General features: G+C 45.7%; 1 protein-coding gene across 1 annotated transcript; it reads right to left on the reverse strand.

Moving 5' to 3' along the window:
* Nucleotides 1-494: 494 nt before the first annotated feature.
* LOC131244042 (uncharacterized) lies at nt 495-1,952 on the reverse strand. Its single transcript, XM_058243709.1, has one exon. It carries the CDS (start codon nt 1,950-1,952, stop codon nt 495-497), a length of 1,458 nt encoding a protein of 485 aa, XP_058099692.1.
* Nucleotides 1,953-13,174: the final 11,222 nt, after the last annotated feature.

Consider the following 13,174-nt stretch of genomic DNA (forward strand, 5'->3'; position numbering starts at 1 on the left):
CCCGCTTAGCATCCCAACATAAGAACTTTGAGAGACTTTCACAGGAAATCCACGTCCATTTTCCCGTGCCTTCAACTCTTTTAAATGTGGATCCCACACCTCTTCCCGTCCACGTGCATATTTTCATTTACGATGGACCGTTGGACGCGATGGGCATCCTATACATAGTCAAGCTAATCCACTTCCCCCTAGATAATGATCTCATCTCCACTTCATTTCCTCAACACCCATGGCACGTGCAACACCCCATCTGTGCATGTACTAACATGCCAAACCTCCAATTTGCAATGAAATCTTGAATGGACAACTGCATAAAGAATACATGGATTTATTTTCATGGACTTATACATAGATGCCAACATGGGGCGGTGTAAGAACCCTGGCCATTCATCAGGTGGCCCACATTTAATGGAATTTGGAGTGACATTCTGCCTACTCGATATACCTGACTTTCTCGTACTATTCTGGCCCACTGTAACAACGGTTCTGATTAATCATTTCAACGACCCAAATACAAGGCGCAGAATCAACCCAATCAAACTAACTACAGCCATTGAGATAGCCAAACGATTCACATACCTTTCCTTCTTCTCAATATTCTCAGCCAGACGATTCACAACCCTTTCCTTCTCCTCAATTTTCTTCAACAAACGGTCAACATCTTCTTCCTTCTTCTCAATCTTCTCAACTAAAAGAACTTGCCCTTCCTTTATCTTAACTTTCCCATCGTAATGAGTCTGCAAATCATCCAAAGCCTTCTGAATAGGAAGAACGTGATAGCCAGGAATGAAGTGAAAGTCATCCAATGCCTTTATAAATTCCGCCACCTTCTCATCTTTCCCAAAATACCCCTGCAAAACTCCCGCTTTTCTCAACACCGCAACGTCTTCTCCGCTCTCCACCATCCTATTCAAGAACCGGACGTAAGCAGATACCGGCTTTTCCTTGTAAGAAGCTTCTAGAACCATCAGATTCCGTATAACCGTTTCCGTCCGCTCATTTAAAACCAGAGCCGGTAACCGGATAACACCGTTCTCGAAACGGATTCCGGCTATGTTCTGAACCCCTTCCGGTTCGAACCGAATTCCTACCCGAACCATCTCTTTAGCCGTTGGGCGATCTGGGTCTGATATTTCAGACCGAGCCGTGCTGGTTTTTGCTTCTTTAGAATCAAAGTCGCCGGAAATGGTTGCGTGTAAGCAGTCCAACAGAGTCTTTTTCTTACCCCAGTCGAGATTTGGCGAGTTGGGTTGCCGAAAAGGCGAGTAGAACTGGCAGAAACTTAGAATGACTCGCGGGAAATCGTTCTCTGAGAACCCGACCCGAAATGTTTCGGGTTTAGAAGTGGAAACTTCGTTTGTATTACTGTTCTGCGATTTTTCGGATCCGGTGGCTTTCAGCGCAGAAGGAAGGTCTGTAACGATTGCCAAAACGAGCTCGAGCGGTAACTGGTTGTCGAGTTTTACAACATCGTTAATGGCGGCTACTCCATATTTACTTCGTAGAGATTCTAGGTCGGTATGAAGATTGGTGAGGAAGCATGAGACTAGGAAAACAACATCTCCCACAAGTCTAAATAGGTTAAAATTCTTTTGTAGGGCTTGCAACATTTCCATCGAATCCAGATCATGGGATTCCTTATTTTGTATATCCTTTATTTTTGATATGATGGGAGAAATGCTTTTTGCTTCTAATAGGTGTTTGGTGATGCAGCTCCAGAGCTCTTGGGGTTCGAAAGCGGAGTCAGGTCTGGAGAGAGAGGCGAAGATGGAGTTGGATTTGAAGGCGAATGAGTCATTCCATTCGTCGTCGCTGTGGATGAAACCGAGGGAGAGGGTTAGGGGGTCGAAGGCATGGGGGTGGGCCCGGCGTAGGTGGGCTGGGACGCGGGAGACCGGGTGTCGGATTGGTTGGGTGGGTGGGGCCTTCTGAAGGGAAATTTCATTTCCCATTTGACTAATGTAGATGGGGATGGATGGGGATAATGAGCGAATGGGGTTGGAAAGAACAGGAGTGATTTCAAGGATTTATAAGAGGTTTGCATAAGATAATTACGTGATTGATGGAAAAGAACAAAAGTATTCTTCCTTTCTTCTTCTTTTGTTTTTGTTTTTTTTTTTTTTTACAGTCAAAGGTATCTTCTTTTCGTTGGGTTTCTTTGGAAAGGGAGGAATCGTTGGGAGAACGTGCCTTCGTTTGATTGCTGCGTAACTGTTCATTTACAGATAGCGAGTGGCCCATGGTCTGAAAATTGCTGTTTGGATGATCCAAACACTCGGATCAATGGGGTACAAATTGCTGTTTGGATGATCCAAACACTCGGATCAATGGGGTACATATAAATAGTAAGCGACAAAAAAGAGCAACGGCTCAGTCGAAATGTTGATTCAGTGAATGGTTGGATCAACCCTATTATACCCCACTTCTAACTGTTTGTGGAAAAGCCAATCACGAACGGATACCTGTCATTACAGGAGTGCAGCCGAGACATTTGGAAGCTGATTGCGGCTGAGAATCTAGAAATGGGACGCGGAGAAAGGCAAGCCATGACCGAAAGGTACAAGTTCTGGTGGAGGGATTTGCGCTTGAGAGAGGAAAAGATAAAGAGTTTCGCATTGGAGGAGTGATTGAGGGAACTTTGATCTTTTTGAAAATACAGTATATCGTATATAATTGTAGCGAACATATTCAAGGTAAAAGACTAGCAATGGTAGGAAGGATGAACCGGTTTTTTTAAAAGATTTTAAAAGTTGGCTAATTTTTTGAACTGGCCCAAAACAGAGGCTACCTTATGACTTTTCCTCTTTCCTATTTTTAAAGCAAGAGAGCCAACAAAGGTGTAAAGCACCTCTTATGTGATTTAGAAGCCTTCTAGATTGGAGTGAATGGATGTTTATTAGGTTTAAGGTGTGTTTGGATGAGAGTAAATGCATGAAAATAAAATGAATTGTGAGTAAACAGGCCTGTAAATAAAATTCGCTCACACGAGAGATTTGGAAATAAATAGGGTGATATAACTTTTTTGGCTTTCTTTGGGAGTCACGCGAGTGAACAAATATATTGCTACGCATGTCTATTGTTGACGTGGCATGTTGATGATACTCTAAAATAATTTAATTATCAGATACATTACTAAAATTATATTGATAGAATGATCTGAATCATCCAAAGATTGATAATATAAATGAATGATAAAAAAACATTAGCAAGTTACTTGCAACATTAGCAAGTTACTTGGCTACGATCTTTATGTTGAAATTTCTAAGTTTTTTTTTACCTAAGTATATATTGTAGGGAAATCCGACTCGACAAATTAAGCCAGCTATGGACATCAGAGCTCGGAGGGGAGACCTCGGAAATGTATGAAGGATAAGAAGGGCCAAGTCCACTCTCGGCCCATCTCGGATCAAAAAAGGCCCGGTCGACGACATAAGTGATTTGGACCATCGAACCTTAAATCGGGCTTATCTTGCAATTCGGAATGGGTTATCGGATGTAAAATATATGATTTTGGAGGTAGAACGAGCCAACCAACCCAACTACGCCGGGTTGCGCAGCCCGGAATTGCGAAAAACCCCTGGATCGATGGTCGTGTCCCCGTTTTAATTTCGTTTTTACTATAAATAGTAAGTTTTAGTTTGATTATAACTCTTCATCCTATCGGGCTTTAGGAGTTGCCCAACGTGAAAAGAGTTTAGAATAATTAGGAGAACGGTTAGGTGAAGACAAAAAGGACACTTAAAATTTATGTCCGAAAACCTTGCGCACTAGTAGAAAACACGACCATCTAAAAATAGTAAGATAACTATTTATAGTAAGTCGCGGATTCTAAGAGTTTGAGTTGTAGTTTACTTCTAATTTCTTTCCCATTGCTTGGTAGCCCTATTTAAAGGGTTGTAAACTCGTTTTTATTGATGAATTAATCAATTTCGAATTTATTAGAATTTATTTCTATTTTCTGCTTTCTTTTCCTCGTAGATTCGAGAAGTCTCTGTGAGGAGTCCAGAGAAGCTCCATGGATTCGGGGTAGTTATCCTCATCATGTTCATCCCTTCATCAATTGGTATCAAAGCGAGGATTTCCCTCGAGCCGATGGCAAACAACGAATGTATGAATCAAAAACCTGTGGACGGTGATCCAGGGATTCGTTATCTTTCGGAAAGAATGGAAGCTTTCCACCGGGAGAGTCAGTTGACCATGTAAGGGCTATAGGCAACTCTCGACCGTCTTGCGGATGCACTACTTCCGCCTCGAGCCCTAGGTTGCTGTACGACACATGGTGGCTCCACCACCCATGGTGGCTCCACCACCCATGGTTGTTGTACGACACAATCCCGATTTTCGTAGAGCACTACCAGTGGCAAACCATAGGGATACACCAGATGATTCAAGTTCTAGCGATGAGGACTTTAATAAGGGTTTTGCTCGACGACCAATCCATGGAGGTGATCATCTAGATCGTGCTGAAAGAGACTATCGAGGTAAGGCTGAACTTCCTAGTTTTAACGGTTTATTACGTATAGAAGATTTTCTCGATTGGCTAGCCGAAGTAAAGAGATATTTTGATTGCATGGACGTGCCAGATCATAAAAGGGTAAAATTGGTAGCGTTTAAATTAAAATCTGGTGCTTCTGCATGGTGGGAACAATTACAACTCTCACGAGCCTGCCAGATCAAGGCGCCCATCTCATCATGGCTATGGATGAGACGTCTTCTTCGATCTCGATTTCTCCCGTGATTATGAGCAGATATTATTCCAAAAATATCAAAATTGCCGACAGAGAAATCGAACAATCACAATTACATCGAAGAATTTCAACGGTTGGCTACACACGAAACGATCTGTCAGAATCTGAGTCACAGAATGTGGCACGATTTATAGGTGGGTTACGACCGACAATTCAGGATCGAGTTCAGATGTACCTAGTCAGGACTGTGGATGAAGCAGTTCAATCGACAGGTAGGGCAGAAACACAGCTTGCAAGAGTTCCTGCTCGTCCATATCCTTCAACTCGACCCCCTATGATGGGTCTCACGCAGGATCTAGTGCTGCCACGAGGAAAAGACCCAGTACCTCAACTTCCTACAACCGCAAATCGTGATACGGGAAGCGGCTCATCCAGACCTCAACGTGCAGCACCCACAATAGTGGGTTCGAGTAGGATTCCAAATCCTTATGCTCGGTCAAGGTCGAACAATTGTTACCGCTGTGACTAACCAGGCCACTTATCAAACACTTGTCCTCAATATCCCACAGTACACTTGACTATAAACGAAGGGGGCACTGAATATGAGACCGAAAAAGAAGACCATCGCTTTGATGAACATGAACAAACCATTGAAGAAATAGTAGGTGGCGATGAAATGACGGGCGAAGATCGTGGCGAATTTCTAGTTGTGAGGCGATTACTGTATGCCCCACGAAAGGAATTACATCCACAACGATACAATATATTTCGTACTCGGTGCACCGTCAACGGAAAGGTCTGTGATGTGATCATAGACAGTGGTAGTAGCGAGAACATCGTCTCGAGAGTGATGGTGGACAAGTTGCGGCTACCAACGATGAAACATCCTTCCCCATACTCAATTGGCTGGATAAAAAAGGTGAATGAGACTAGGGTAACTGAACAATGCACTATCTCATTTTCAATTGGCAAAAATTATAAGGATCAAATACTTTGTGACGTGGTCGATATGGAAGCTTGTCATATGTTACTCGATCGACCCTGGCAGTCGGACCGTGATGCGACCCATCGGGGACGAGATAATGTCTACGTATTCGTCAAGGATAGTCGAAAAATAATCCTTGCCCCTATGGCACCAGAGAACCACCCTGAAGCCTCTAAAGTGGAGGGGAGTTCCCTCTTGACCATTCGAGATTTCATGGAGGAATCCAAGGAAACTGGCGAGGTATACGCCGTAGTAGTAAAGGGCGAGGAAGAGGAACCCTCAAACATCCCTCCAAGTTTAAGACTGTTGCTAAACGAATTCAAAGAAGTCTGGCTTGAGGATTTACCTGATGGATTGCCCCCCATAAGGGACATCCAACATCACATAGACTCGTCCCAAGGGGTAGCCTGCACAACCGCCCTCATTATCGGATGAGTCCGAAGGAGTGTGAGATACTTCAGGGGCAAGTGGAGGAATTGGTCCGTAAGGGTCTCTTGAGAGAGAGCATGAGCCCATGTGCCATACTAGCATTATTAACGCTAAAAAAATAGGGAAGCTGACGCATGCGTGTCGACAGTCGGGCAATCAATAAAATTACAATCAAATATCGGTTCCTAATACCACGGTTAGACGACATGCTCAATATGTTAGAAGGGGCTAAAGTGTTTTCTAAACTAGATCTAAGGAGCGGGTACCATCAGATTCGTATTCGACCAGGTGATGGGTGAAAAACGTCATTTAAGACTAATGAAGGGTTGTATGAGGGGCTGGTCATGCCCTTCGGCTTATCAAACACACCAAGTACTTTTATGCGTTTGGTGAATCAAGTTCTAAAACCGTTCACTGGGCGATTTGTGGTAGTATATTTTGATGACATATTGATATATAGCCAGGATGAGGTGGAGCACAGGAAACATCTCAGGCAGGTGCTACAGATCGTACAAATTAACAAGTTGTACCTCAACTTGAAGAAGTGTAGTTTTTAACTGACAGCCTGTTGCTTTTAGGATTTGTTGTAACATCCACAGGCATTCGTGTGGACGATGAAAAGGTGCGAGCTATTAGGGAATGGCTGATCCCGGCAAACATTCATGAGGTGAGGAGTTTTCACGGGTTAGCGACTTTCTATCATCGATTTGTGCGAGATTTTAGCACCATAGTCGCGCCTATAACAGATTGTATGAAAAAAGGACCGTTCCAATGGACCGATAAATCTGACAAAGCTTTCATGAGATCAAGCATCGTTTGCCTACAACACCGGTTTTGGTGCTTCCTAATTTCGACAAATTGTTTGAGGATGAGTGTGACGCTTCATACGTTGGAATTAGAGGCGTATTATCACAGGAAGGCAGGCTGGTAGTCTTCTATAGCGAGAAGCTCAGCGAAGCCCGAAAGAAGTGGTCGACTTATGAGCTTGAGTTGTACGCAGTTGTTCAGGCGCTGCGACATTGGCGGCATTATCTGATTCAAAGAGAATTTGTTTTGTACACTGACCATCAAGCATTAAAGTTTATTAATAGTCAAACTAATGTGAATCGTGTGCATGCTAGATGGGTTGTTTTTTTACAGGAATTCACGTTCATTCTGAAGCACAAGTCAGGGCAGCAGAACAAGGTGGCTGATGCATTTAGCCGTCGTGCATCACTACTAGTTACAATGAGCAACGAGGTAGTCGGTTTCGACTGTCTCAAAGAGCTGTATGCCGAGGATGAGGACTTCAAAGATTCTTAGATGAAGTGTCACGAGGGTCACCCCAGTGACCTTCATATACAGGATGATTTTCTTTTCAAGGGGAATCGATTGTGCATCCCACAAAGTTCTCTAAGGGAGCAGATTATTTAGGAGCTACATGGAGGTGGCCTTGGTGGACACCTGGGGCGAGACAAGACGGGAGCTCTTGTGGAAGAGCGGTATTACTGGCCGCAGTTAGTACGCGATGTGGGAAAAGCCGTACAACGTTGTCATGTTTGTCAGACCTCCAAGGGACAATCTCAAAATACGGGCCTCTACACCCCGTTACCTGTGCCTGACGGTCCTTGGGAGGATTTATCAATGGACTTCGTGCTTGGTCTCCCACGAACACAACGTGGCATGGATTCGGTGTTCGTGGTGGTAGATCGTTTCTCTAAGATGGCGCACTTTATCCCATGCAAGAAGACCCTCGATGCAACACACGTGGCGAATTTATTTTTTAGGGAGGTCGTACGGCTACACGGGGTCCCCAAGACTATTACTTCCGATCGTGATACGAAGTTCATTAGCCATTTTGGCGGACTTTATGGAATCGATTCGATACATGACTTCAATTCAGCAGTGCTTACCACCCACAGACTGATGGGCAGACCGAAGTTGTGAATCGCACGTTGGGAAACCTCCTTCGCTGTATTTCAGGAGAAAAACCGAAGCAGTGGGACTTGGCCTTGTCTCAAGCAGAGTTTGCATTCAACAACATGGTGAACCGCTCAACAGGGAGATCACCATTCCAGATTATATACGGACGAGTGCCTCGCCACACACTTGACTTGGTCCCTCTGCCCAAGCACCCAGGCACGAGCATTGCAGCAGAACATATGGCGGACAAGATCATGGGCATCCATTCAGAAGTGCAGACCAAGCTACATGCCTCGAACGAGAAGTACAAGGAACAAGCGGACAAGCATCGGCGACAAAAAGTGTTCGAGGTGGGCGACCGCGTTATGGTCCATCTGCGCAAAGAGAGATTTCCGACCGGGACGTACAACAAGTTGAAAAATAAGAAGATCGGACCCGTCCCAATCATCCGAAAGATTAATGATAACGCTTATATTGTTGATCTTCCAGATGACATGGCAATCTCACAGACTTTCAATGTCGCGGACCTGACCGAGTATCATGAACCAGAGCATGACAAGAACTCGAGGACGAGTTCTTTTGAAGTGGAGGAGACTGATGTAGAGCGGGTCGCAGACAATTACATGGCCAAGATGGATCAGAAAAGGCCCGGTCGGAAGCAGAAGTGATCAGGACCATCGAACCTTAAATCGGGCGTATCTTGCAATCCGGAATGAGTTATCGGCGTAAAATATATGATTTTGGGGTAGAACGAGCTACGAAGCCAACCAACCCAGCTACGCCGGGTTGCGCAGCCCGGAATTGCGAAAAACCCCTGGATCGATGGTCGTTTCCCGTTTAATGTCGTTTTTACTATAAATAGTAAGTTTTAGTTTGATTATAACTCTTCATCCGTCGGGCTTTAGGAGTTGCGCCCAACGTGAAAAGAGCTTAGAATAATTAGGAGAACGGTTTGGTGAAGCCAAATAGGACACTTACTATTTTTGGCCGAAAACCTTGCGCACTAGTAGACATCGCGACCGTCTATAAATAGTAAGTTTACTATTTATAGTAAGTCATGGATTCTAAGAGTTTGAGTTGTAGTTTGCTTCTAATTTCTTTCCCATTGCTTGGTAGCCCTATTTAAAGGGTTGTGAACTCGTTTTTATTCATCAATTAATCAATTTCGAATTTATTAGAATTTATTTCTATTTTATGCTTTCTTTTCCTCGTGTATTCGAGAATTCTCTGTGAGGAGTCCAGAGAGAGCTCGGAGGGGAGACCTCGGAAATGTATGAAGGATAAGAAGGGCCAAGTCCACTCTCGGCCCATCTCGGCTCCAAGCCGCCATCGATTAAGAACTCAACAAAATGGTCAATCTACATACCAGTCTTAGTCCGAGGCTTGGAGCCGAGGCCATCTTAGTCCGAGGCCTAGAGCTGAAGCAAAGAATATTTAACCAGTCCCGACTACTAGTATTCGGCCTCGGCTTGGATGAGGTCAAGGCTGAGGCCAGATGTAGATATTCCTAGTGCCGAACTAGGAAACTATCGAAACGCGGACGTGACCGAATATCTCGCCAACAGATACGCACCATTTAGACACGATACACTACATGATCTATGGATTGCGGATAATATCTCCACGATCACAATATCCTGTTGATTGAGCAAATCATGCCGAGATTAACCGACGTAGATCGTCCAACCCACAAGTATAAATACCCGGGGACCCCATTGCTGCAGGTACATAATATCTCGCACCCTCTCTCTACTTTCGACGTAGACCCAGATTTCCTAGCCTGACTTAGGCATTGGAGGGTCCCTCGGCTGAGCCAGGGTCTCCTTTGCTCACCACTTTGTGCAAGACCAGGGTTCGTTAGAAGGTTTGCAGAGGATGGTTCAGATTTTGACCTCAACATTTTTTGGCATCATCTGTGGGAAACACAAATAAAAAGCTAGAAAGTTTTATCAGAAATGGCAAGAGGGAAGAAGAAGGTTACGGTAGTGAAGCCCGAACCTAGCGAACAACATCAATCTTCTTCGCTGCTGCATACCGAATCGGCTCCAATACGGCCATCTCAGCGGACTCGGAGCCGAGGAGGAAAGTATAAGGCGCTACAAAATGAAGTACAGATGCTGAAGGACAAAATTAGCCAAATGAAAGCGCAACAAAACTAGCAACCACTCCTCAATATGGTGGAAGCCACTCCGGCGCCCGAGGAACGACTACAACAAGTCAGTTCCCGAGCCAGAGGGTCCCAGGCATAGTCCGCACGAGCTCCCAACCCTACGCGCAATGCAGTGTCCCAGGAACGATCCGCCAGAATCCTGGAACGTACTCGGGATGTTGAGCCATCATATGTGTCTGTCACTTCGACTCTGGCCCTCACCAACCTCCACCATCGGCTAGACAGGAGAAGATAGGGTAGAACGCCTGAGGTGGCGTGGGCCTCCCAAGAGATAGTAGCTGAGAATCATAATCCTTGGGAAGCTCAGCTTAAGGAACTCCGTGATCAGTTCAAGACATTTCAGAAAAATCAACAGTCTGTGTCCGTCCCAACTGCAGTCCAGGTGATGATGGAAAAGACCGAGCCTCCCTTCACCTCAGAGATCATGGATGAGGTGATGCCACCGAGGTTCTGGATGCCTCCTGTCATTCAATTCTCTGGGTTTGGAGACCCGTCGGAGCATGTGGAGTCCTACCGTTCCTAAATACAGATCCAATTAGCCACGTATGCAATGATGTGCAGAGCTTTCTCAATAACCCTCTCCAGGTCTGATTGGAGTTGGTATCGACAGCTTAAACCAAAGTCGATCGGCTCCTTCGCAGAGCTTGGAAGATTGTTCCTTACCCAGTTCATCTCTAGTAAGAAGAGTCGGAAGCCGACTACCCATCTGTTTACCCTCAAGCAAGGGAACAAGGAGTCACTGAAGGACTTTATTGCTCACTTCAACGAAGAGGCATTGTTGATAGAAGACTACGATGACAAAATGCACTCTCGGCCATGTTCGACAGGCTCAGAGAGGGGAAGTTCACCTTCTCGATCGGCAAGAATCCACCGACCACCTTGGCCGAGCTCATCAGCAAAGCTCAGAAGTATACCAATACCGAGGAGTTCTCTAACTCCTACAGGAACATTCAAGTGGTTGAGCAGTCGTCCAAGGGGAAGCGACTGAGGAACAAAGAGTCTCAATCATCTATCAAGAAGCCCGATGATCAAGCCTCTCACGATCACCGACCGAGCAAGAGGCCTGAGAGCAAATTCCGTTCCTATACTCCACTCAACACATCTCCAGAGCAGATCTTATTGGACATCAGGGGTCAGAAACTCCAGAACTAGCCGGTTTGCATGAAGGTCGATGCAGAGAACCGAGACAAGCGCAAGTACTGTCGGTTCCATTGCGACCACGGTCACAACATGAGCGACTGCATAGACCTCAAATATGAGATTGAGGCCCTCATCCTTAAGGGTCATTTGCGCCGATACACCAAAGAGGAAAGATCAGCCCGAAGAGAAGAACAACCGAGCAAGCCAGCAGAAGAATCGGCCGAGATCCGCACTATCTACAGCGGCTCATCCGGTGAAGGCGACTCGAACAAGGCTCGTAAAGCCCACTCTCAGAATTCAGACCCTGAGCATTACGTCCACCTAGCCGAGAGGCCGAGGAAAGAACTCCGAGTTAGCCCCTGCAATCTGACTTTCACAGAGGATGACGTGCGTAAAATCCAACATTTGCATGATGATGCCCTCATGGTGACTATGACCATAGCTAACCACAAGGTTTACCGCATTCTAGTCGACACAGGAAGCTCAGCCGATATCATCTATTCCAAAACATTCGAGAAAATGGGGATCGAAAGGTCACGCCTTCGACCCATGAAAACCCCACTGCACGGTTTTGCTAGAGATAAGGTAATCTCCGAGGTAGCCATCACTCTCCCCGTGACAGTAGGAGAAGGACAGCATTAAGTCACACTTCTTGTGGACTTTTTGTTGTCAATGTGTCGTCGGTGCACAATGTCATTTTGGGCCGACCTTCCCTTAATGCAATGAGGACGGTTGTGTCCACGTACCATCTGATGATGAAGTTCCTCACCGAAGGTGAGGTTGGATACCTCCGAGGGAACCAACGTGAAGCTTAGAGATGCTATGCGATAGCTGTGAGGAAATGGTCGGTAAAGCAGGCCCTCACCATCAACGTCCTTGACCCCAGAACTCCTACGGAAGATCCCCCGAGGAGGACCTGGAGACCGTCCCGCTTGAGGAAGCCGACCCAAGAAAAATTGTTCAACTCAGATCTTCGCTGAATTTCGAGCAGAGGTCCCAGATGTTGACTTTCCTACAACAGCACAGGGACGTCTTCGCGTGGTCACATGAGGATATGCCGGGCATCTCTCCTGACGTCATGGTTCATAGGTTGAAAGTGGATCCGAATCATAAACCAGTGAAACAGAAGAGAAGAGCATTCGACGCTGAGAAGTACACGGCCATAGCTGATGAAGTCTCTAAGATCTTCAGCATCGACTTCATCGAGGAAGTACATTATTCAGATTGGATCACCAACGTGGTCTTGGTGAAGAAATCAAGCGGGAAGTGGCGGGTCTGTGTGGACTACTCAAACTTGAACAAGGCCTGTCCTAAAGATACCTTCCCCTTGCCTCGAATTGATCAGCTGGTGGACAGCATGGCTGGACATGAGCGACTCTTCTTCCTAGATGCCTATTACGGGTACAATCAGATCTCGATGCACCCCAGACAGGTAAAAGACTTCCTTCGTCATCGACAACGGACTTTACTGTTACCGAGTCATGCCTTTTTGCCTGAAGAACACTGGGGCAACATACCAGAGATTGGTGAACCAGATGTTCACCAAACAGATCGGTCGGACAATAGAAGTTTACGTCGATGACATGCTTGTCAAGAGCGTCAGAACATCCGACCACCTTGCGGACCTCGCAGCGACATTCTCAATCCTCCGGGAGTAACGCATGAAGCTGAACCCGGCTAAGTGTCTCTTTGGAGTCGGTTCGAGCAAATTCCTTGGGTTTCAAGTCAACCAGAGAGGCATCAAGGTGAATCCCTAAAAGATCAAAGTGTTGCTCTATATAAACTCGCCTGGGATAACGAAGGAGATCCAGTATCTGACTGGTCAAGTAGCAGCGCTGGGTCGGTTTATCTCCAGAACAA

This window comes from Magnolia sinica, chromosome 4, assembly GCF_029962835.1.
Source record: "Magnolia sinica isolate HGM2019 chromosome 4, MsV1, whole genome shotgun sequence".
In the NCBI taxonomy this organism is placed as follows: domain Eukaryota; kingdom Viridiplantae; phylum Streptophyta; class Magnoliopsida; order Magnoliales; family Magnoliaceae; genus Magnolia; species Magnolia sinica.

What these genes read in the sequence shown, in the direction of transcription:
- LOC131244042 (XM_058243709.1), bottom strand. Translation starts at nt 1,952, where the DNA reads ATGGGAAATGAAATTTCCCTTCAGAAGGCCCCACCCACCCAACCAATC.